Below are 25,819 nucleotides of genomic sequence, written 5' to 3'. Positions count from 1 at the left end.
AGGGTTGTGGGGCTCCCAGGACCAGGAGGGAGCCCCGGAAGAAGATTGCCGCCCAGCCGCGAGGGCTCCTCAACCTGAGCCCCGGTCCCAGAAGAGGGAACGAGGCGAAGCAGAGACACACCGCGTCCAGAGCCCCGGTGAGTAAAGAGGGGGCTGCTGTCCTGAGTTGTTTAGAGGACCCATGGGGGTCCTGAAGTCCCCGTGTCGGGGGGGGGGGCCATTGAGGCGCATGGTAGGTGCCTGGGCGGCCCCGCTGGCGAGAGGGCCGCCCCAACATCTGGAAACATGATTCCTTCAAGAGCCAGATGGCTCAGTACAGCCTATTATCTCCAAGAGCCGGTGCATGGCTCCCAGGGTGGCCCAGTTATTTTAAGAGCACAGTATCCTTGGGGCATGATGGTTTCAGGAGCCAGTGCGCTCCCCAGGGGCAGAGTGATCTATCGAGCCCTAAGAGGCTCCACCTTTTGCATATTTGTGTGCAGAGCCAGAGGGCTCCCAGTTTGAGCAGCTTTGGGTCCCAGAGGGCTAGTGAGAGCCCTGGCGCAGTTTTTGCTGATCTACAGCTGCCCAGCAAGTAGTGGGCAGCTGCTACGTTTAGGTTCTGGCGCAGTGGCGCAACCTGGACTTTGTGAGTTCTACGCTAAAGGTTTAGATGCTGTTTTGATCTATGTCCTATTGCTTTTGGGTGTTAGGAAATGTACAATGTGTAGTATGTTTTGCGCACCCTGTGTTCTGCACCTCTGAATGTGTTGTTGATACATTATGTGCCCTGTTCCTTACACCGCTGAACGTGTGTTGATGCGTCATGTGTTCCTTACACCGCTGAATGTAGGTTCTGCATCATGTGTTTTGTCCCCAGGTCTATGCCCCTATGTGTATTGTGATACTGAGGTGGTTGTTCTTGCTAGTGCAGGTGGTGCTAGTAAGGTCCTGGTTCCCTGCGTGACCTGTTCCTAGGGTGGTTAGGATTGCGTAGGGGGGACTTACCAGTTACCAGTGGGTACTGGTTTTGTGCTTTATGTCCTATTTTGTGTTACAGTGATCTTCTGTTATAAGTGATCCCAAGGGCTTGATACTAAGCTTGCCCCCTGACCAGAGTCCCAGGACCAGTGGACTCTATGGTGCCTTCCCTGCCAAATTGTTGGGACTTGTCTGATCTCCCTGGGCCCCTGGGGCCTCGCTGAAGTGTGCCTCGCTCGTTCCCCTCGGCAGCTCGTGCCGGCAGCCCGTCCAAGCCTCGAGCAGCGCCGCTCTCCCCTGAGCCGCGCCGCTTCGCTGGGTCGCCCGCATCCTGCCTCCCCCTCCTCTTCTGAGCCGCACACATTGGTCGCCCCAGAGAAACGCTTGTACTGTGCCGGCAGCCCGTCCAAGCCTCGAGCAGCGCCGCTCTACCCTGAGCCGTGCCGCTTCGCTGGGTCGCCCGCTCAAGCTTACTAAGGAGGTCACTCGCATTATCCCGTGCAACCAGGACGGAAGGTACTGTCTGATAGGCTATGTTCTAAGTTCTAGGCCTACAAGTATTGTATTGTTACTTCTAAAAGTGCTGATTCCTGACAGTGGTCCAGGTGGCCCTGTCTTGTACATAATCCCTTGTAAATTCTGCCCGTGCCTCTGGCACATTGTAAAGTGTGTTTTATCTAATGTGTTTTGGTGTAATACAAAGGCTATTTTTATATAACCTTGTGTGGAGTTTCCTTTGTGGTGGGCCTTTGGGTGTTGTTGCTGGGGTGCGTGCGCAAATACTTAACTTACATCGCCTCCAAGTTTAGCCTTGCTGCTCGCGCCACGTTACCTAGAGGGTGAGTAGGGGTTATCTTGGCGTGTAACTCCCTTGCCCTGACTTGGGAGTGGTGGTCTCTGACTGACTTTGGCGAAAGCCCTGGCCAGCCAGGGATCCCATTTCCAACATTGGCGGCAAGCGGTGGGATAAGAATTTGTGTTTGCGTTGTACCTTAGTAGCAGCTGGCTGCACCACAAAACTCTGCATTTTAGATAAAAACATTTTGGGGATTATTGTATGGAGTTTGCTAAAAATGTCATTTCTGTGGAAATGTGTTTCTTGTGCACTTTGAGTTAGGTGTCCCTAGCTCGGGAGGGTAGATCATCCCCCTAAGTGCAGTGTGTTTTCTGGATTCACCAGTAGGGTGGGATCCAGTGGTGGCAGCATAAGTGTGTCCAGTGCATGTGTCCCCCGTCCCTGCCCTGGAGTAATGGTACCTGTGTCAAGTGTGGTCAGGTTGAGAAGTCAGGGGTGGTAGAAACTGCCTTACCAGTCTGGGGAGGGGTGTGTGTGGATGAATGGTGTGTGGCACTGGATGTGTTTGTGAGTTCTCTGGATGGGGAGCTTGCTGAATGCTAGTTTTGTTCAGATACCTAAGTCCTGTGTGTTGAACTTTTCCCAAGAACGTCTGCAGATAGTGGAGCCTGCTTTTTGATTTCTGTGGTCTGTTGAGAGACAGAATTTTGGAGTTGGTAATGTTCTGGGAGGAGAGAGGCATAGGGGATGGAGTGATTCCAAAAGGAGTGTCTGAGGTGTCTTCCAGCCCTGCGTGGTGGAAGAGGTTCAGTGTAGCCCAGCTAGGTCTCGGTGTAGGGGCTCACGTCCTGTCTCAAGAGGAGAAGGAGTGGGTGGGACTGCATGTCTCCAGGTGCCCGAAACCCAGTGTCAGGGCCTGGAATGTTTCTAGAGGGAACATCAGGTCGGGGGCCTAGGCTGTACCAATAGGTCATTTGAGGAGGATCTTCCAGAGTGTCTGGAGAACGTGGAACCTCTGTAACCAGGGTTCCAGTAGTTCTGGTGTCTGGCAGTACCGCTCCAGTTGGGAGGGTGCAGAAGTCCAGATGGAGGGGTGCGAGGGGGATAGGTTCCTCAGTGGAAGAGCCAGTGGGTCAGGGGCCAGCCAGAAGGGTTGTGTCGCCAGTGAGTGACCATGGTGATGCCACTTCTGTCCTGAGTGTCAGGCAGACTTGTACACGACACATTAGTTGTGTCACCCTCAAGGAAGTCCTGGTGCGCCAGGCATCTGACCAAAGGGTACGTCCCTCGGTTGGGGAGCCAGTAGCCGGTGTTTCCGGATCTGGACGTCAGGGCAACTGTATGTAGTGTCCTGAAGTTACAAGAGGGAACTCCTGCCTGATGAGAAGGAACCGGGTAAGCTGTATGGGGTATTGACCTGCAGTGGTTGCCTTGCTGCTGAAGGAGGAGAGAAAGTCTTAGATTTTTGTTTTCTACTTGTAGAAGTCCTGGTGTGCCAGGCATCTAACCAAAGGGTAGCGTCCCTAGGTTGGGGAGCCAGGGACAGGTGTTGCCTGTCCTGGACGGCAGGGCGACTGTAGCCAGAGTCCTGGCCGGTTTGTCTTCTAGGGGTACCCCTGTGAACACAGGTGGGGCTCATCTTAAGTGAAGAGACCCTGTGTTTCCCAGAAGGGGTGGTACAGGCCTAGCAGGGATCTTTAGGGTTCTTGGCTGAGTGTTGTGGTACTACCCTGAGAGCAGGTGGGGCCTACCTTAAGTGGAGGGACCCTGTTCTACAGTGGGAGGGTGCGGAACTCTGGAAGGGGGTCAGATGGAGTCTGACCCCTGTGCATCCGGTGAATTTGAATCCCAGGTGGTAGACCAGTTAAGGGAGCGGTGACCTATCTGTCATGACCAGCCTGGTGTCCTGTAGGCACCGCACTGAGCCGCGTCTGCCTTTGGCCGCGCAGCCTATGCCGCTCGCCGTCCCCGTCTCGACGCGGTCCGCGAGCCGCCGCCTGCGCCGCATCTGGCAACCCGCAAAGTGCAACGCCTCACTACACCGTTCTTGTGCTGGTCTGACTGTGGTCACTGCTGCTGAGGAAGTCGGGTCCTAAACTGGTGGGAGAGTTGTGTTCTGGAGGGTGCTTCAGAAGTAGAGGTAGGGTGGGGCATTCTTGCCCGTGACCTCTGGTCAGCCTGAGGGTGCGGACCCTAGGTTGAAGGATCAGTGGTAGTTTGGAACTACACTGAGAGGGAGTGGAGAATGGCTAGTGCAGGCCAGGGGTTACTACCCCCCACTCTGTGGATTGGCAAGGACCAGTGGTATCTAGGTGGCCTAGGGCCTGGTCCTAGCCGTGGACAGCTAAGGAGTACCAGTGGGGTAGCCTAGTTGGACCTGTTTTTTTTTAAGTATGTGCTTGTCTTATGGATCAATGTGGCATAGAACCGGAGGGTGTCCCTGCAGTGCGGGCCCGCGTCCGTGTTCTATCGCCCCAAGCAGGGAAGTCCATCACGGTGGTGATTGGCCTACCCTGCGTTTTGGCTGGAAGGGGGTTGTGTTGGACTTGGGCCTTGTGGCAGGTTCACCCCTGAACTTTTTGCCTTAAATAATAGTGATTTCTGGTCTTTGCGCACTTTGACACTGTGTGTGAGATAGGCCTGCCCTCCCATAGGAATGCATGGGGAATGTATGTGTCCCTGGTAGTTCCTGATGCGTGGGGAGTGCAGGCTCGAGTTTGGTATGTGTGAACTCGTGGGAATGAATGCTGCGCAACGGTATGCCCGGCTTGTATGTGTCTAGTGGGGAAGGGCCACTTCTAGTCATGGCTGTGTGTGTGCAGTGAGGGTACTGGAGCGTGATTGGCTGGAGCTGGCTGGCATGCCAGGCTCCAGGAAGTCTGGCTGGGTCTGCCCGGTGGTGAGTGGGAGATTAGCATGAGTGATGTGTGGGAGGAGTGTACCTGTGTCCTGAATGAGGCTGGGTTTTCCCCTGACAATGCTGGCTCCGCCCCCCTGTGGTGCGTCTAATGACCCAAGCCTCCCCAGTGAATGAAATGGGTGGTTGGGCCATCAAGAGTACTCAAGAACCAGCTGCGACTGGTTCTGCCCCCACCCTGCACCTAAAGACAAAGGGAAAAGGTGTATAAAAGAGGGGCTGTGACCCCATGAAAATGTTCTTGTTCCCAACTAGAATCTTGCCAGGGGCGTGCTGCTGCTTGGGCTCAGGGATGGCTTGCCTCCCTGAGCCCTGCCCAGCCCCTGGACTTCTGCTGTCCTGGACTCTACCAGGACCTGATTGTTGGCTGTTGCCCTAGCACCTGGAAGTGCTTTATGGATATTTTGCCTAGCGCCTGGAAGCGCTTCCTTCTCTCAGAGAGCGCTGGGAGCGCTGGATTATTGCCCCAGGGCTGTGGCTGCCCGTAGCGCTTTATTTTTCATGCCTGGGCAGAGCGCTGTCGTTTTCCCTCTGAGGGAAGCGCTCCTGCCCTTCTGGTGCCCCAGAGTGCTTCGTGGCACTTTCTTCTTAAAATACGGGTGCCACCCCAGTTATTTAATTATTTGGCGAGTGCCTACCTCGCTTGATTGGTTTTAATTAATCTCGAGGGTGCCACCCCTCTTAAATGCCCCCGAGATTCACCGCCGCGGCCCGAGCACCGCAAAACAGGAAGCCAGGCACTACGGTGCCTGACTCGGGGCGGGACTTCCGGTTTTGCGGGGAAGTCCCGCCCGCCGCTGCATCGTGATTGGCTGCCTGCTCCCCCGCCGGCAGAGAAAGATGGTCGCATGCTGCCCGGGCTCCCGTGAGCTGTTGGGAGCACCGGGGGACCAGCAGGAAGCCGCCCGAAGGGTTGCGGGGCTCCCAGGACCAGGAGGGAGCCCCGGAAGAAGATTGCCGCCCAGCCGCGAGGGCTCCTCAACCTGAGCCCCGGTCCCAGAAGAGGGAACGAGGCGAAGCAGAGACACACCGCGTCCAGAGCCCCGGTGAGTAAAGAGGGGGCTGCTGTCCTGAGTTGTTTAGAGGACCCATGGGGGTCCTGAAGTCCCCGTGTCGGGGGGGGGGGGCCATTGAGGCGCATGGTAGGTGCCTGGGCGGCCCCGCTGGCGAGAGGGCTGCCCCAACATCTGGAAACATGATTCCTTCAAGAGCCAGATGGCTCAGTACAGCCTATTATCTCCAAGAGCCGGTGCATGGCTCCCAGGGTGGCCCAGTTATTTTAAGAGCACAGTATCCTTGGGGCATGATGGTTTCAGGAGCCAGTGCGCTCCCCAGGGGCAGAGTGATCTATCGAGCCCTAAGAGGCTCCACCTTTTGCATATTTGTGTGCAGAGCCAGAGGGCTCCCAGTTTGAGCAGCTTTGGGTCCCAGAGGGCTAGTGAGAGCCCTGGCGCAGTTTTTGCTGATCTACAGCTGCCCAGCAAGTAGTGGGCAGCTGCTACGTTTAGGTTCTGGCGCAGTGGCGCAACCTGGACTTTGTGAGTTCTACGCTAAAGGTTTAGATGCTGTTTTGATCTATGTCCTATTGCTTTTGGGTGTTAGGAAATGTACAATGTGTAGTATGTTTTGCGCACCCTGTGTTCTGCACCTCTGAATGTGTTGTTGATACATTATGTGCCCTGTTCCTTACACCGCTGAACGTGTGTTGATGCGTCATGTGTTCCTTACACCGCTGAATGTAGGTTCTGCATCATGTGTTTTGTCCCCAGGTCTATGCCCCTATGTGTATTGTGATACTGAGGTGGTTGTTCTTGCTAGTGCAGGTGGTGCTAGTAAGGTCCTGGTTCCCTGCGTGACCTGTTCCTAGGGTGGTTAGGATTGCGTAGGGGGGACTTACCAGTTACCAGTGGGTACTGGTTTTGTGCTTTATGTCCTATTTTGTGTTACAGTGATCTTCTGTTATAAGTGATCCCAAGGGCTTGATACTAAGCTTGCCCCCTGACCAGAGTCCCAGGACCAGTGGACTCTATGGTGCCTTCCCTGCCAAATTGTTGGGACTTGTCTGATCTCCCTGGGCCCCTGGGGCCTCGCTGAAGTGTGCCTCGCTCGTTCCCCTCGGCAGCTCGTGCCGGCAGCCCGTCCAAGCCTCGAGCAGCGCCGCTCTCCCCTGAGCCGCGCCGCTTCGCTGGGTCGCCCGCATCCTGCCTCCCCCTCCTCTTCTGAGCCGCACACATTGGTCGCCCCAGAGAAACGCTTGTACTGTGCCGGCAGCCCGTCCAAGCCTCGAGCAGCGCCGCTCTACCCTGAGCCGTGCCGCTTCGCTGGGTCGCCCGCTCAAGCTTACTAAGGAGGTCACTCGCATTATCCCGTGCAACCAGGACGGAAGGTACTGTCTGATAGGCTATGTTCTAAGTTCTAGGCCTACAAGTATTGTATTGTTACTTCTAAAAGTGCTGATTCCTGACAGTGGTCCAGGTGGCCCTGTCTTGTACATAATCCCTTGTAAATTCTGCCCGTGCCTCTGGCACATTGTAAAGTGTGTTTTATCTAATGTGTTTTGGTGTAATACAAAGGCTATTTTTATATAACCTTGTGTGGAGTTTCCTTTGTGGTGGGCCTTTGGGTGTTGTTGCTGGGGTGCGTGCGCAAATACTTAACTTACATCGCCTCCAAGTTTAGCCTTGCTGCTCGCGCCACGTTACCTAGAGGGTGAGTAGGGGTTATCTTGGCGTGTAACTCCCTTGCCCTGACTTGGGAGTGGTGGTCTCTGACTGACTTTGGCGAAAGCCCTGGCCAGCCAGGGATCCCATTTCCAACAAAAAACATTTGTACAAAAGTTTGCATATTTTTCTGGTTTTGACACATCAGACCCAGCCTCTTAGTATTATAGTCTTGCACCTACACCTGCAAAGAAAATATGCTAACAAAGGACAAGTTGGTGAGCTCTCCTTCCTTTACTTCCTGACTGACTTTTATAAAGGCACTATAGACACAAAACATGTCTGGGGATAAAAGTTTGGCAGGTTCAGGGAACTGTTCAGAGCATGACTCATACCACATCAAATAATTTACCTGAACAAAACAGTGCAACAGACTTCCTGTTTTGGAATAGCCAAGATAAAGGATTTGAGATCTGGTAGCACTTTACACATGACAGTGAGGATACTCTAGATACCATGGTATGAAACAGTTCTTTTAATACATCAGACCGCAATTGGAAGGGATGGTTTGTGTGGCCCAATTGGAAGGGATGATTTGACACAATAGGTGTCAATCTAGATTCCTCGGCAATATCGAAGAGTTTAGGATCAATAGACCTGATCAGCGATATGTACAAACAGAACACTATGGGGTGGTGACATCATATAGGGCCACATTTATAAACCAATTTTGCGTCCGCACACGTTAGTTTAGCAGAATGGGCCAATTTGCGAATGCATAAAAGAGTTTTTACATGTATCAAACCCCACGTTGCAATTCAGTAACGTGTTACCGAATCGCAAAATGGGATTGCGATTCGGTATTTGGAAGGGGCGTGTTTAGGGCGTCCGTTCCAAATAGCAAATCCTAATGGTATGTATGAATGTTTTGTGACCATGAATGTGGTCGCCAACACATTCACATTTTACCACCTACTTCAAGTAGGTGATAACCCATTCGCAAATAGGAAGTGGTTCCCAAGGGACCCCTTCCCCTTTGGGAACAGTTGTAAAAACATTTTTTAGAGCAGGCAGTGGTCCAATGGACCACTGCCTGCTCTTAAAAAAGGAAAAGAAAATGTTTAATTTTTTAAACACAACTTGTTTTTCTTTCAGGAAAATGAACTGCATTTAAAAAAGACGATTGCTTTATTTAAAAGCAATCACGGACATGGTGGTCTGCTGACCCCAGCAGGCCACCCTGCCCATGAAATTAGCGATTCCCAGGGGGTCCCACATTATCATCTACCTCTTTAATACTATTGATTGATTGATAGGCTTTATTTCGATATATAAAAATATCATAAAAGCTTTGCATATTATTTAGAAAAAACACAATATTTACAATTAATATTATTAAGGTAGGTCAATTTGTGACCCACTAGGAATCAGTATATGGTACTCATGAAGTTTCATACATAGGAAATAGCGATTACCAAATTGCGATTTTCAAAAGTTCGAAATTAGGTCATCGCAATTTCCAATTTTGATACATGTGGCCCCTATAGTTGGGAGGTTCTCCCTTGATTGGCTAAAAGCCTCAACACTCTCTCAGGTGACCCAACACTTTTCTCTTCTATCTGATGACATGGATGTCAGGGACTTTCTATTAGGTCCCCGGAACCCACTGAAAAAGTGCTTCTTGTATGGATTATATAACAAGCTTTGTAAAAAATTTCAACAGGAAGATGCTGAGAGATTGCGCGAGATCGACAGGGTCAATTTAGAAAAGGCTTTGGCTGTGGTTTTCAATGTATGACCACATTATCATCCATAATTTATACACTGGACAACATAGCGTCTTCTACAATTGACATTATACAGCAAGAGATGTCTGTTTTACAGCGTGGACAGTCACAATTGCAGTCCATTGTAATACTGAGCTGGATGTTCCAAACACTACGTTCTGGCCTTGTGCCATGGCATTACATCAATAGTATTTTTCTGTTTTTGTCATACATCTATAGGAAAGACAGATAGTAATGGCACACAGAAATGCGAAATATACCAAGTTGCACATTGAAAAATGAGACCAATTACTTTTCACTGTGGCTGAGACACCATCCATAGATTGGATAATCACTGGTTATCCATGGTTATATCACTCTACCTGTTGCGACTTTCTAATTCCAATATTGTCTCCAATACCAGCAGGTAGGCAGATATGATGCGCTAGGAGAAGGTTATGTGCATGAGTCCTGGAAGTTACCATTCAGGTTTAGATGCAGGAATGGGGACACTGAAGTTTTCCTAGGTGGTTCCGATTGTGTGGATGCTTTATGTGGGGCCCTAATTTGCAAGGACATTTCTTTTCATAGGGCATGCAATGCTTCAGTGGCAAATTTGACCTGTTATCTGAAGGGTTCCCCGGCTGCCATGATTCATCCGGTTTTCAAGCTGCTCTGTAGTGGGAGCTATTTGATGCTGAATGATCAAGTTTGCTGTGGAATGGACTGGGGATCGCTTATCTGGTGACTGTCAATTCCATAGTCACTTGTTGCACACAAGTATTGTTTCCCCTTGCTAGCACAGTTGGGGAGGTAACGGTATAGCCTTTGATAAATGTTTCCAACATACGTTTTGATTCTCTGAGCAAACTGAAAGCCATGCTTTTTCAAAAATATGTGGCCTTAACTTCAGCAAGAGAGATGTTTGATCACCAGGTTGTGAGGTCCTTGTCTGAGACACAGACAATACTCTAAACTAACTTCCAGCTGCATTTTTGGGGAGCTAGTTCACTGTATATTTAATATATCTGATACAAAGAGAATAGTGCACTTTTTAATATATTGGCTTTGGACTGGTAGCACCTTTCAGACACTTTTTGGAATTATACCATCTTTCATACACTGCGTGTTGGGAAGCATTTTTAGAGGGCTCCCACTTGTCCTGCTACTTGAGGCAGGAATCCTGATTTTAATTTTTCTGCTCTGCAATGGGATGGCGACAGCACTGCTTGTGCTGCAATGACGTGACCGCATGGTACACTGCTTCAGCACACCTCAGCTTTGAGAACTAGTTGAGCACTGGTTCTTGTCCTTTAGGCTTCACTGGGGACAACCTGTATTCTACTGCCTTCTATGCAGCCAGAAATGTATTTTGGATCCATGCCTAGGATCACAATCTGTTGTGCCACTGGCCATTGAAGTACTGATGGACCACTTGTTGTCTCCCCGTATTCCATTTCTGATGAGTGCATTCTTCAAGCCACCCTGGGATGCTTTGGCTCCTGGTGAAATGGACACCGGCTCAACAATACGCTTACAATGTGTGGTAGTTCCCAAAAAATACATAGGATCTGCATGTTTAGGCAACATAAATGAAAGGATTGTTGTCCAGACTGAATCCAGACACCCTCAAAGGATTTGTTAGCCTTTAGACCGGTTATCTCACAGTGCCACCATAAGCCCCCTAACCTTACCAAGGACCGAATAGTTTCTGGCAACTATCGAACATGACAACCCTTGATCCTTCAGGCATCATGGAAAAAGTGCAGTACCTTTCACTCAGTCAATCATGTTCACTTAGTCTAGGGAGATGCACAGAATATACGATGGGGAAGTTTTCAATAGGCATTTATTGAGCCAGCGTCATTCTAGTATAGAACATGTTTGCTACGACAATCATTAGACAGAAACAAATATATAAGATTGCAAGCACCATCAAAGCTAAAAAAAAGGTAGAATTCTACCATTGTGCTAAAACAGTGAATATATCCAGGCATATAAATACATACCGGTAATAAAGTGTACTCCTACGATGCAAACCCTACCTAAGTGTATCTAAGTGTGGATATCATGTATGTGGGTGTAAAGCCAAGAATCCCCTAGAAAAGAGCCAACCCCATTACCTGAAGGGAGAGAATGAAGGACCCCATCTTGGTCTTGAGTTGGACACCCTGCAAGGGATTTCAGACCGCTGGTTCTTGTAGCTTCTGCAAGTCAGGACCTCAGGGTGTAGTGTCGGCGTGGAATCTTCTCTTCTGCCTATAAAGTGTAGGTTTGGTTCTTTTATACCTTAAGATAGCCTTGGGGTTCCATACACAATTGATATGTTGTGAGTATGATTATGTAAATGAGACTAAATTAACACCTGCAATTATGCAAAGTAGTTCTTAGGCCCTAGGGCGAAGAAGACCATCACTTTTATTTGAGTATGTTAATCCTGTTATGTACATCATGTGCAGGGACTTTTCTGAGAATCCTCATGCATACTAAATGAGGCTAGTTTCAAGGAAACCGATCAACATGTATTCAGCTCATAACTGGGTAAAAGGTCAGTGCTAGAACTGTTATACAGAGCAAGGTAGGACAAATGTATGTGAAAGGTTGTGTAGCTACGTAGGCCTAGATTGGGGTACATTGGGCTAAATAACAACAGGATGCAGTCCCTCCCTCAGCGGCTACTGTGGGAATTGGATGGGATCACCTTCGCTCCATAAACCTGCTTCGAGGTGCGAATGTGGGACCGTCGTCTGAAGTTGTGGGCAACAGTAATATTGCGTCTGCCATTCGGAAAATACATAAACAATTAGCTTTTCCATGTGGTGGGAACAATTTAGTCTGATTTAGAAACAAGATTAATCAAAACACCTTTTGGTTTATTTTTCTAGGCTTCATGGCTTTCTGAGTGCTTGGGATTTCAAATAATATAGTGACTTTTTAAGGCTTTTTATGAATATTTGAAAGGTAAGCTTACCTTTAGATGGTTTTAAAAGTGATTTTTAGTCCTTTCATTGTGGCCTGATGGCTTTTAGATATCTTTTATATATCGACCCTTAGTATGACGAGTGGGAATTATGTGCCTGGGCTAGGCCCATGTAGGGAAGCTGCTCATTTCTTACCTTGTCCTATTTTTCACATTAACATTTCTGCTGTGACTTTTTGCATATATTTGTGTGCATGAGAATGTTGGATTAGTTTCCCTGAAACTACTTTATTTACACATCTAGCTTCACACAACATTATCAAGATGCCTCAAACATCATGTACAAGGCCCTTCTATGCACTATGTACAAATGTTGTTTCTATCCTCATCCACGGGGCTATCTACATATCCATAACACCGCTAATCTATACGCACAACACAAGTCCGCTTTATATTATAAATAAAGAGCATCCCATAAGATTAGTAGAGGAGGCACAGAGGCTGACACTGAGGCTCCCGGCATTCTGAGACTTTACCACACAGCAGTCTGGCATTTGGTTAGGGGTGTCCAGTTTATGATCAAGTCCAACAAACAAAAATATCACAAGAAATACATAGGTATTGTCATTTATTTTCAACACCAGAAAACTATCACTGTAGAATCACTTCACATTCAATAAATAGCCCCAAACGGGGGGAGGAAGGAAGGGGGAGGGGTGGTGCTCAAAGGAGTGTAAAGTCAAAGAAGATAAGCACAGTAGAAAACAAACATGTGATGAATACAATACTCAAAACAAAATCGAAACAATTCAAATACACAAGCCAAGGATCAAGGCCTCCATTGATTGCCCCTCTCCACTTCTCTCCTGTATATGTCCTGATGAAGACCCCGTTAAAGGACTAAACGTAGCCTACAGATAGGGGTCGAAACGTCGACGGCTCTTTCCCTCGGACATCCGGCACATGCCCTTTACAATTTTTGATTTTGGTGTGTGACCGTTGAATGTCACTGTTTATCAGTTTATCAATGGAGGCCTTGATCCTGATTAAAGTGCGGCCCAATGAGTGCAGTCACTTAAAATCCAAAGGTGCTTCGTGCTTCCAATAATAAAGCATGATTTGTGCCTCAAGCAAACTTGTAGTTGATGGAGTGACAAAGAGCTGTTTGAATAATGTGCACTGCTTCATAGTTCCTTCATGGGTTGAAGCGACTCTGAGGGTATGGTCCAGATAGGTCAGGAATGGATGTCAAGAATATCAAGAGCCTTTTGTAATTATCTGTTGCCGCTTTCCATCCTTTATGTGAACAAAGGCAGTTACCTGTATTCCTAGACCACACAAGCCATCTTGGGCATTTTCAGATATCCTGTTACTGATTTCATGAACTTTATCAAACTCCCATATAGCTGACATGATCTTCCTTGCAGAAAGGTTAGAAGAGCGACCCCCCCATGTCGAAGTATTGGTCAGAGCCAATAGCGCCTCAAAGATTTCAGCACTTCACATATGCAGGGTAAGTGTGTAGTGCCGCACAATCTGCATGGTGCGTGGACTTCCCCCTCATTACAACCATACCAAGAGCCTCTTAGGGAGATCAGGCCAAAGCGCATTCTCATAAGGGCATACTTTGTGTGATGAGGGTAGGAGGTAGGGAGCCAGGAAACTAGAGTTTCGCAGCCCAGCTGCAATGATGTTTGGATGTTAAATTGCTTAAATCCTGCTCCCATGAGATTATCTTTGCATGTTTTATTCGCAATTTTGCTGTGGTTCTCGCTGGTAAACTATTTTTTAGTAGATCTTCCGCACTTAAGGCCTTAAATGAAGTTGCCAAACGCAAACCCCATGTTGAACCAGGGTACTAGAACTTCAACCACATCATATGTTTCATTGTGCCTGTCAGGGCCAATTGCAATGTTTGGCAATAATTGATGCATTTTGCCCTTAGGATCAAATCCTGCTTTGGTAGTTTGAATTCTAGCCTTATTTGTGAATGGCTAGTATAATCTGGAAGGGGGGAGATGCGCCGGTAGCAGATACGTTGCTGTTCATCTAACCACTCATAGAAGTTGTCCTTAAACACCATTGCGCCTTATGTCAATGTAAGCATCACCTTAGCTACCACCACCATTAGAAAGGCCTCTGTGTTTTGACATGCAATACTTTTTTTTAAGTTGGCCCAGCTTGCATGTCAGGTGTTTTTCAGTCATTTTCAAGGAGCTGGGCAGGGAGTTCTTACCCCTATTTCATCCAGTGTTAGACCAAGGTACTTGAAGCTTGTTGTTCGTTCAAGTCTTGACCCTCCAATGGACCAGGCACCCTTTTTAGGTCGAGCCTGTAACCGCGTGCATGCGCTGCTCTGGCGAAGACTTCATGTAGGGGCTTTCGAAACTAATCTATTAATCGCCCACGCTTGTGCGTCTTTTTTACAAAGACGACACGCAATTGGCCAAAGGCGGGTGAATTGCCCCGCCTATGGCCTATTGGTGTTGGTTACCCGCAATTATCATGCACAGAGGCATGTGTGATAATAGGAAACAGATGTATCGGTGTGGCACGCGGGCACGCAACACTCTTGGGCTTGTTTCATCCAAGCACTCGGCACAGCTGAGCTTTCATAATTTACAATGCCTATTTCTATTCGCTTACACCTGACTCAGTTCACCACAAACCAATGCTTTTGGCTAATCGATACTGAACAACGCCTGGTTCCAAAAACTAGTTTTCCTCATTCTCAGATTCATTTTCTTGCCACTTCCATGTTGTTACTGCTTTCCTTTGTGTCCTCTATGTCACCGCCCTGCACAGTTTCATTTACAATTCCTCATTAAACAGTAACAGTTTCGCCGGGTTCGTCCAAAGACTCACATGAGATACAAAAAATAAGAAAAAAGTTGGGTTTTTTGCTGCACGCTGGGTCTGAGCACAGGTGTCGGAGCACTTCGTGTGAGCACGCTTCGGTGATATCATACAACTACGGTCATCATATCCTGCGTCGAGTGTGGTCAGGGTCTGACGACCCGGTCGGGCGTCTGGAGACTTCAACAGCACAGCCTTAAAAGGGCTTAGGGGGCCAAGCCACTTAACCCACTTTGGCAAAAGCTGTACCACGCGCACAGCAGCCCTTACCCCTGTGACACGCGAGTCACTGAAGTCCATCGGAACACACTGGTCAGAGCTCCTCATACACTTCAATGAGTCCAAGGATTACATGTAATGTGGGCTTTTTTCGTAGGGCCTTGGAGTAGTACCAACATGCAGTACCCAGCATCTCTGCCCTCATCCCACAGCACAAGACCAGAACCGGAGATCAGGCGAAGCTCCACGACTGGACCAGGTTCAATGACCCGACATCCACTATAGCGCCTTGCAGCTAAAGTCAGCTTAACCCCACTGCTCACGCATGCGCAGAGCAATGCATCGCAGCCATGAACCTGGTTGGTGAAGATGTCAGCGTGACCACCGACCACCCAGCACATGACAAGTAACAGACCCCTTCCGCATCCGTACACACCCGCATGATGCGCTACAAAGATATTCACAGGATCAAACGAATTTACCCTTCAAGTAACGAAACACAAACAAGAATGACCACCTCAAGCAGGCACAAAGAACCACACACAGGAGCAGAGGAAAAGGACACCCAGATGAGTAAAGCGCTGTGGTGCCAAGTGAATGATACAAGGCGCAATACACATGCCAAAAGCACAAGCACCATCATACAGGGGGGCCTTCTTACACCTATGTGCCTTGTCCACTCCTCGGTCAGGACTTCGGATGGGACCATGGAAACTGCAACCCGGAGCAACAACTCTCCTGCTCACGGCATCTGCTTTGCCTCGAGACATTGGGGACGAAGGGGCTGCCCACCCCCCCAATGCCAGTGTAATTAGAGACATTCTCTCTGCTCAGAGCGGACATCCAGCATCTCAGATTCCCGAGACAGGGGAATTACTGCACGGGTGCCCCGTCTTATCACCGAACCCCGCCCACACATCATCTGTACTCATTACTATATGGACAGCGACCCCCCCACACACCATATCCCCGAACCCCGACCACACAGCATCTGTACTCATTACTGAATGGACAGCGACCCTCCCACACACCATATCCCCGAACCCCGCCCACACAGCATCTGTACTCATTACTGTATGGACAGCGACCCCCCCACACACCATATCCCCGAACCCGCCCACACAGCATCTGTACTCATTACTATATGGACAGCGACCCCCCGCCCCCTCCTATCCCTGAACCCCGCCCACACAGCATCTGTACTCATTACTGCAAGGGTGCCCCCAGCCCCTTTTATCCCTGAACCCCGTCCACATATCATGTGTACTCATTACTGTATGGACAGCGACCCCCCACCCCCCTCCTAACCCCGAACCCGCCGACACAGCATCTGTACTCATTACTGTATGGACAGCGACCCCCCCTCCTATCCCCGAACCCGCCCACACAGCATCTGTACTCATTACTGTATGGACAGCGACCCCCCCAGACACCATATCCCCGAACCCGCCCACACAGCATCTTTACTCATTACTGCATGGACAGCGACCCCCCCCTCTATCCCTGAACCCGCCTACACAGCATCTTTACTCATTACTGTATGGACAGCGACCCCCGCCCCCTCCTATCCCTGAACCCCGCCCACACGGCATCTGTACTCATTACTGCATGGACAGCGACCCCCCCCTCCTATCCCTGAACCCCGTCCACACATCATCTGTACTCATTACTGTAGGGACAGCGACCCCACCCCCTCCTATCCCTGAACCCCGCCCACACAGCATCTGTACTCATTACTGCATGGACAGCGACCCCACCCCCTCCTATCCCTGAACCCCGCCCACACAGCATCTGTACTCATTACTGTATGGACAGCGACCCCCGCCCCCTCCTATCCCTGAACCCCGCCCACACATCATCTATACTCATTACTGCATGGACAGCGACCCCCCCCTCCTATCCCCGAACCCCGCCTACACAGCATCTGTACTCATTACTGCAATGACTCCCGACTTATTTCCCTGAGACCATGATGCTCTTTGGCCCCCGCACCCCACCGACATTCATCTCTGCTTTAACCCTTCATTGCCCACCCCCACCGACAATCCTGCGGTCTGCTCAACTCCCTGGCCCTGCTTTTACCACATAAGGGAAAGTCCAGATGCAATAATGACGTCACCTAAGGGTACCACCACTGGACTTAACACGTTGTAGTAAATATTTGCTTATATTAGTGCCTTGGTCACCACCAACAAACAAGCATTTGCAATGCAATAGGTCTCGTATTTACACGAGTTTAAGCTATTGGTATTGTAAATGACAATGCCTTTTATTTATGTTTTAAAGACGAATCAAAAATAAAAGGCATTGTTATTTGCAATGTTAATAGCTCAAACTTGTGTAAATGTGAGACCTATTGCATTGCAAATGCTTGTTGATCAAGCGTCTGCCAAAGATCATACTTTTGGTATTTTTCAGGTTAATGATGAGTTAATTTGCTGCACAATGTTGCTCAAGTGCGTCCAATGATCTCTGAAGGCCAATTTGAGTGTTGTCGAGTCGCACTATGTCATCTGCATATTGCAGAATTTGTGTTTTTTGCTTTGCCAGTCAGGCAGGCAGATCCTTGGGACCACCGGGTATCATTCCAGATTTGCCATATAGAGGTTGAAGAGCAGAAGGGCTAGTATCATGCCCTGTTTCAGCTCTTTGTTAGTAGAATGTTGTTCTGACGTCGCCCAATTTGCTGTTAATTTGACCCGTACCCATGTATTACTGTTTAGTGATTCTATTGCCATCAATAAATGTTGTGGTATCTGCCACTTCTTTAAGTTGTCCCATAGTCTGCCTCCGCTGATGTTATTTAAAGTGTTGGTAAAGTGGATAAATACTGCATTTAATGAGAGGGCGTTGGGGCTCATTGCTTCCTTTGATCAGGTTGGTACGGGTCAGGAGATTATCCTCTATGTGGATATATTTTTGAAATCGGTTGGAACTATGGAATCACCTTTTTTCCCTTTGGACAATATTTCAAGCTCTTTGTACAGTGATTTAGCATAACACTTCTTTTAAACATAGTGCTACTATTCGATAATTTGCAGGTGAGGCTCTATTTCCCTTTTTGTATATGGGTGCCAGAGTTGAGCCCTTCAACTTTCTGGAATGGTTGCCATGCAGTAACATTCAGAAAAAATCTGTGTTAAGATGGGTGTCTAGATGCTCAGTTCAGCTTTTACTAGGGCTGCAGGGGGGCCAATGGGCTATAGTGCCCCAATGGTTCTCATATTCCTTTAGGCTATTTTGACCTTTCTTGTGGGTGGCCATGAATTGATACTGGTCATAGCCATAACTTAACATTTACTTTGTTTTTTTGGGTGAATTTTTGCAGAAATATTTTTGATACAAACTATTGGTCTGAGGTAAGTCTTTGAGTCTGTGACGTCATCTCTTGCTTGAGCGTGTTCAATAAATGCTTAACACTACCCTCTGATGAATCCTTACTGCTCGCCCACACTGCCACAAATAGAGATTAAGGTATTATCTACTTTTACCCCTGTAACCCTGTGGTGATCCACTGGACTCAACCTTACTTTGGTATGGGAAAAACATAGACAGCTCCTACACCACTCCAAACACCAGTCCACGCTACGACTCTCCTCACTCTATGCCTCTCAACTCCACTCCACTCCACTCCACTTTGCTCCACTCCACATTACTCCACTCTACACCACTCCACTCTATTCCCCTCCACTCTGACATTCCACTCTACAACCCTCCACTCAACAGCACTCTACATTACTCCAATTCGCTCAACTCTATGCCCCTCCGCTCTATACCCTTCCACTCTGACATTCTACTATATGACCTACCACTCCACTCTACGACAAACCACTCAATGATACTCTTCTCTTCTTCATGCCCCACCGCTTTACGACACTCCACTCTACATCACTCTGCTCCACTCTATGCAATTCCCTCTATGCCACTCCATGCCACTTTTCTCCACTCTACGACACACCACTCTACAAATTCTACACCACTCTGTGCCTATTCCACTCTACGATATTCTACTGCACTCTGCTCCATGCTACTCCACTATACAACACAATATTCCAATATGTGCTACTCTACAGCACTCTACTCCACTCTACGCCCATACTGTGCACCACTTTACTGCACTCAGCGCCATTCCACTCCACTCTACGATATCTCTCTTTACGACATTCCACTCCACAACACTCTAACACTCCTCTCTACTCTATGAGTACTCCACTCTATGACTCTCCACTAGTTTACTCCACTCCGTCACTCCATGCCACTCCATTGTATGCCATGCCACTCCAATGTAAGCCACTGAACTCTACTCTATGACATTGTACTCCTCTTAACGCTACTCCACTGCACTCCACAACACTCCTCCTTCCGCCACTTCACTCTGTGCCACTCCAGTCTACGACACTCCAATCTACAACACTGTACTCCACTCTATGCCACTCCACTCTACTCCACTCCACACAGCTCCCTCTATGCCACTTTACTCTTTTTTGCACCATTCCACTCTACTACAGTCTGACACACTACTATAAACCACTCCACTGTACACCACTCCACTCTACGTCACTCTACTCCACTCTAAGCCCCTTCATTTTACATCATACTATTCCTCTCCAATCTACACCACTCTACTCCACTGTACTGCACTCTACTCTACAACCCTCTACTCCACTCCACAACACTCCATTCCACGACATCCACTCAACTCTACGACACTGTGCCCCTCTCTTCACCACTCAACTCCATTCCATGTCACTCTCCTCAGTGCTCTAAATTTTGTCCATGCTGAACAAATAGCTCTTTGTCCCCAAACAACCTATAAGAATTTGCTACTTACTGAGTCAAGGCCAAAGTACAGGTACGTGGCAATAGGGGAGCAACAAGACATGCTATTAGAATCTGCTCTTCAGATATGCAGGTCCCTGAGAATTTGGCTGACAAGTGTTTTGGGGGAGAAGGGGTCACGAAGAAGTAATGGGTAGTAACTGTTTTTAGAGTCACTTGAAATCTAATCTATTTTTTTTTCTTTTTTAAACAGCTACATTTCATGCAGAACTGGGTAAGTTTTATGTGTGGTAAGACATGTCTTAAAAGATTTTCCATTGCTATTTCTATTTCTTAAACCCTCACTGCTCTTCTTATTTTCAGAGTGGAAATTTGTCAAAGGATTTGGATGTAAGTACAACGGATTGAGCCTGATATTTTAAAACTCTGAACCCTCTCTTGAAACAGAGTTCACGACTAGGACAACCTAGAGTTATAATGAACTATAGGGAAGGTCTATGACAAACTGGGATTCATAAAAACCCAATAGAAGGGGCTTGAGTCATCTGGAGTCATAAAGCCACACAAAGAGGCTATGAGGATCTGGAAATAGTAACCTAGAGCCAATTTATCTGAGGTCACCTGACTCACCTGTGATCACAGTCAGCCATAGGGATACACATAACTCATCTGACTGTCAAATGACTTACTAGGAGTTGCACTAAAGCAAAATATGGATCAAAGCAAAATATGAGGAAGTGTAAAAAGATATTGTGAGCATTATGAATTGGGATTCTTGCTTGTCGCTTGATTATTTAAGGTATTAATAGTACTCACTTGAGAATCATTAATACTCAGTGTGGCCACAGCACTTTGTTAATATTTTGTTTATGATTAATGCGGTGATTACTATTATTAATTTTGTGTTTATTTAGAAATAAACATATATTCTCAAACATGCAATTCATCCCCATTAATCTATGAATATATCACTGACAAAGCAAAGATGAATGTCTCCCTGTCCTTCCTCAACTTGTCATTGGCAAAAAGATGTTTGGGAAGGTTCCCTTGTTGGCTTGCTTAATATATTAATATATGAAGGTATTTTGTTTGTTACACAGGTTTATATATAAAATATCAGAGCGCAATTTTCAGGATATACTAATGGGTTACGATGTAGTTAAGGGGAAGGGGATCTCTACTCTAATCGAAAATGAATCTAGCCTAGCTCCCCTGTGCTGCAGCACCGCCATGTGTCCATTTTTCTGAGGGCTTTCGCCTGCTTTTACCTCCTTTTTAAAAATTGTTTCTCCTTCCTTTCCCCAATTTTTCTGAGTTTTTTCCTGATTTTGCCTCAAATTCTACTGCTTTCTCTGTTCTTTTCCCCCATTTTCTGAGTCCTTTTACTGCTTTTGCCCCGTTTCTACTGCTTGCTCCACCCTCACCCTCATTTTGAGTGCTTATTCCTGCTTTTACCTTGTTTTTTACTGCTTACTCCTTCTTCTCCCCCTTTTTCCGACTGCTTTCTCCTGCTTTTCCCTCATATTTATCTGCCTTCTCCTTTCTTTCCCCATTTTTCTGAGTGCTTTCTCCTTCTTTTGCCTAATTTTTTACTTCTTTCCCTGTGAAGAAGCTAGCTACTCCAGCACCTCAAGACCCTCGCAAGCGATTTGCTGTGCTTTATAAGTCCTGATTGATTTATTGAACCGTAGGCCTACACCAGTGAATCACTGGGGAACCATCTGTTTTGCCACCTTCTATTGTGATCTGATCGGCACCTGCCCTGGAGTCAGGGGTTCACTTTAATGGGTTTCAGGCTCCTTTTCCTTCTGAATGCTCAGCCCCATTACCCTTTGGTCCTTGATGCGGGTTAGTCTTAATCTGTAGGTCATGGCTTCAAGTGTTACAGGACGGTAGTATAATGCCACTCTGAGTAGTATTCTCCCGGGCAGGCCCTACCTGGGGTCAGCCGGCTCTAGTATAGCCTTGAGGGGGCCAGTGAGTGAATGACGGAGAGGGGTGGGGGTTGTTTAACCAGCAGAGCGCTCTGTCTTTGGCCTGAACTTGGAGGGAGCTCAGACCCCACCCCCTCTGTGAATATAGCCCGGCAGGGCTTACGTGGGCCATCCTAGAGGAGAAGCATGCCAGTACAAGAAGGGGGCCCTGAGCCCTGCCTAGAACACTTCACCCATGGGGACTTAGACTGCACGCAGGGTCCTACTGTCTGAGGGGGGTCTATTTGGCGCTAGAGCATTGTCAAGTGCACCTCCCTCTGTACTGCACGGGGAACCGGTCCGCAATGCTGCCCCTCCTGTTTATTATTGAGGCCCCAGGCAGGCGTTAGACCTCACCGTGGACCAGGAACTTCCCTAAAATTGAACTGTAGTCGGCTTTGGCCTTGTTGTCGAAGGGGGGGCCATGTCCTGGTCAGCAGAGGGGATATGGTGGCGCCACACACTTAAAAGGACCGCTCGCTGAAGGACATGCTTGCCAAGCCCTCCACTTCCCTGCTGCTGGAGCGTTACAGCTCCTTGAGCCTGCCACGGTCGCCTGCTGATGCAGGGGGGAGGCTACAGTTACCCATACTTACCTGGAGCCTCTGTTTTCTTCCCTCAAGGAAGACCTACAGTCAATTAAGAGGGAACTAGTGCATGACCTGCAAGGGGTCCGGAAAGAGGTCTCGGAGATCATAGATAGAGTGGATGCCATGGAAAATCCCAAAATGACCAGGGACTAAGACACTGAACAGCTCAGGCAGGAAGTCAACCATTCCACAAATCAGCAGATCAATCTCCAGGCCCACACCGAAGACCTTGAAAACAGATTGTGGCACAATTACATCCAAATCAGAGGGGCCCCTGGCGCTGCAGAGGCTGGGAATGTGGAGGAATATGTCATGGCCCTTTTTGCCCAGATCCTAGGAGATAGGCAGACATCGGACATCCAGCTGGACAGGGTCCATCGAGTTAGCCCCCCTGGATCCACAAATTCACCACTTCCGGACATCCTGTATCACCTCAGCTTTCCCTGGAAGGAACGGATCCTTCAACACCAATCCAGTGCGATTTTGTGGCCACCAGCTTCAGCTGTTCCAGGTTCTCTTGTTGATTACGCTACAGAAATGGAGGGAATTTCATCCAGTGACAACTTTTATTCACAAACACAGCACTTCATACTCCTGGGGTCATCCTTTCTGCCTAATCTTCACCTGAGAAGAGAAACTTCAGCAACTGCGCTCCATCAAGGTGGCCTGCGACCTGTCTCAGACTGAAGACCCGGAGGGGCCCTTGCATGGCACGGCAATGCCAGGCCCTGGGGTGGTCAGCGGTCCCTATGATAGCAGAAATCTCGGGCCTGAAGAGCCTTACAGGGGACTCAGTGACGCAAGATGCTAGTTGAGGCAGTGGAGTGGCTCCTCTACCACCATCTATCTGCATGTTAGACACCCCCGCGCCGCACGGCCACCAGCTGCTGTGTGCGTGTTCCCTGCCTGCTGCCTCGCAAGCCGAGCTCCGCCGCGTGTCCACGCCCCCTGCCTCCTTGCAGCGTGGTCCGCGACCTGCCCCCGTGGTTTGCTGTGTTTACTGTTTGTTGATTTTGTTGCCTGTCTCCCTGTATTTGGTGTGTTCTTTCCTCCTGTTTTTCCCTGTAGCGCCAGCCCCTTCGTCCCCCCTCCCCGCTCCCCGCTTCCCGCCTCCGCCGCTAACCCCGCCCCTTTTTCCTTCTGTTCCCTCCCCGCTCCCGCCTCCCAGCTGCTCCGCCCCCCCGCGCACTTGGCCATATATGGCGACCGTGCGACGCAGGTGAGTGTGACCTAGCTCTAGGACACCCCCGTGCCGCACGGCCACCAGCTGCTGTGTGCGTGTTCCCTGCCTGCTGCCTCGCAAGCCGAGCTCCGCCGCGTGGCCACGCCCCCTGCCTCCTTGCAGCGTGGTCCGCGACCTGCCCCCGTGGTTTGCTGTGTTTACTGTTTGTTGATTTTGTTGCCTGTCTCCCTGTATTTGGTGTGTTCTTTCCTCCTGTTTTTCCCTGTAGCGCCAGCCCCTTCGTCCCCCCGTCCCCGCTCCCCGCTTCCCGCCACCGCCGCTAACCCCGCCCCTTTTTTCCTTCTGTTCCCTCCCCGCTCCCGCCTCCCAGCTGCTCCGCCCCCCCGCGCACTTGGCCATATATGGCGACCGTGCGAACGCGCAGCGTTGACGCGCAGCGGGCGCGCCGATTGTGCGCCGAAGGCGCGCCAAAGGTAAGCCCGTCTGCGCCCGTCCGCGCCTGGACCGCGCCCAGTGCCAGGACCCCTGGCCCCCACCGACGGAAGACGACCAGACTGACCTACAACGCCGCCGAACTCATCGCACTCAACACCGGCGCCATCCCGAGATGTCACCGTGCCTCCCCGAAGCACACCCACGGCCCCTTCAGCTGCCACGCCTGCAAGTTCACCTGCATCCGGACCTACCCTGCACCCGCCAAGCCGAACACCAGCAGCAACCACCTCAAGTGCATCCTGCTCAACACCCGCTCCGTCCACAGGCACGCCGTCGAACTCTGGAACCTCCTGGACACCACAGCCCCTGACATCGCCTTCCTCACGGAGACCTGGATGAACGCCTCCTCAGCACCCGACATCGCCATCGCCATCCCAGAGGGCTACAAGATCACCCGGAGGGACCGCACCGCCAACCAGACGGGAGGAGGCATCGCCATCATCCACAGAGACTCCATCCGTATCACGACCAACACCGACGACACCCTAACCACCGCCGAACACCTGCACTTCCAGATCCACACCGACCCGAAGACCACCCTCAGAGGCACCCTGATCTACCGACCCCCGGGACCACGCACACGATTCAGCGAGGACATCGCCGACTTCATCAGCCCGCATGCCCTCCCCTCCGCCGACTACATCCTCCTGGGGGACCTCAACTTCCACCTGGAGAACAACAGCGACCGCAACACCATCACCCTGCTCGACAACCTCGCCAACCTCGGACTCAAGCAGCTGGTGTCCACCCCCACCCACCTCGCCGGACACACACTCGACGCCGTCTTCTCATCCAGCAAGGACGTCGCCTTCAGCCACGCAACAGGACTCCACTGGACGGACCACAGCTGCGTCCACTTCACCTTCAAAAGAACGACGATCCACCACCACCAGCAACAGGTTGCCCGAAGAAGCTGGAACAAGATCACAGCCGACCAGCTCACCGCCTCCCTGAGCCAGCACCCTCCTGCCGGCTCAGCGAACCCCAGCCAGGCCGCCGACAACCTCACGAAGTGGATCAGCAGCTGCGCGGACAAACTCGCCCCTCTGAGAACCCCGCCCAGCAGACCCGGCAGCAGAAAAACCCCATGGTTCACCGACGAACTCAAGAGCTCCAAGAAGAACTGCCGAGCCCTCGAGAAAGTATGGAGAAGGGAACGACCTACGGACAACATGACCACCCTCAAGCTCGCCACCCGAAAACACCACCAACTGATCCGCGCCACCAAGAAAAATACATACAAGGACCGGCTGGACAACAACGCACACAACTGCAAGGAACTCTTCAACATCGTGAAAGAGCTCTCCAACCCCAACGCCGGAAACAACGACATCACCCCGTCGCAAGACCTCTGCAACTCCCTCGCGTCCTACTTCCACAACAAGATCGCGGACATACACAACAGCTTCAGCATCCAACCAACGCACGCCACAACCGCAGCAACGCCACCCTCCACCACCCTCCGCACCTGGACTCCGATCAGCACCGAAGACACCATCCGCACAATGAACTCCGTCCACTCCGGATCTCCGACTGACCCCTGCCCTCACCACATCTTCAACAAAGCCGACGCTGTCATCGCACCCCACCTGCGGGACATTATCAACGCCTCCTTCGACACCGCCACCTTCCCGGAGAGCTGGAAGCACGCAGAACTCAGCGCTCTTCTCAAGAAACCTACAGCGGACCCCACCGAACTCAAGAA

The 25,819-nt window shown here is 49.8% G+C and overlaps 1 protein-coding gene across 1 annotated transcript in view; it reads left to right on the top strand.

Annotated features, from left to right (window-relative positions):
• Positions 1 to 25,819, top strand: part of LOC144752369 (E3 ubiquitin-protein ligase TRIM21-like) — a 214,258-nt gene that overhangs the window by 144,643 nt on the left and 43,796 nt on the right. Inside the window, exons 5-6 of the mRNA XM_078640304.1 lie at positions 20,127 to 20,147; positions 20,237 to 20,263. Coding sequence (XP_078496430.1) covers positions 20,127 to 20,147; positions 20,237 to 20,263 — 48 coding nt within the window. The remainder of the gene's footprint in view (positions 1 to 20,126; positions 20,148 to 20,236; positions 20,264 to 25,819) is intronic.

Source organism: Lissotriton helveticus, chromosome 5_1 (genome assembly GCF_964261635.1).
Source record: "Lissotriton helveticus chromosome 5_1, aLisHel1.1, whole genome shotgun sequence".
Classification (NCBI taxonomy): domain Eukaryota; kingdom Metazoa; phylum Chordata; class Amphibia; order Caudata; family Salamandridae; genus Lissotriton; species Lissotriton helveticus.
This window is presented reverse-complemented; position numbering and strand designations above follow the sequence as displayed.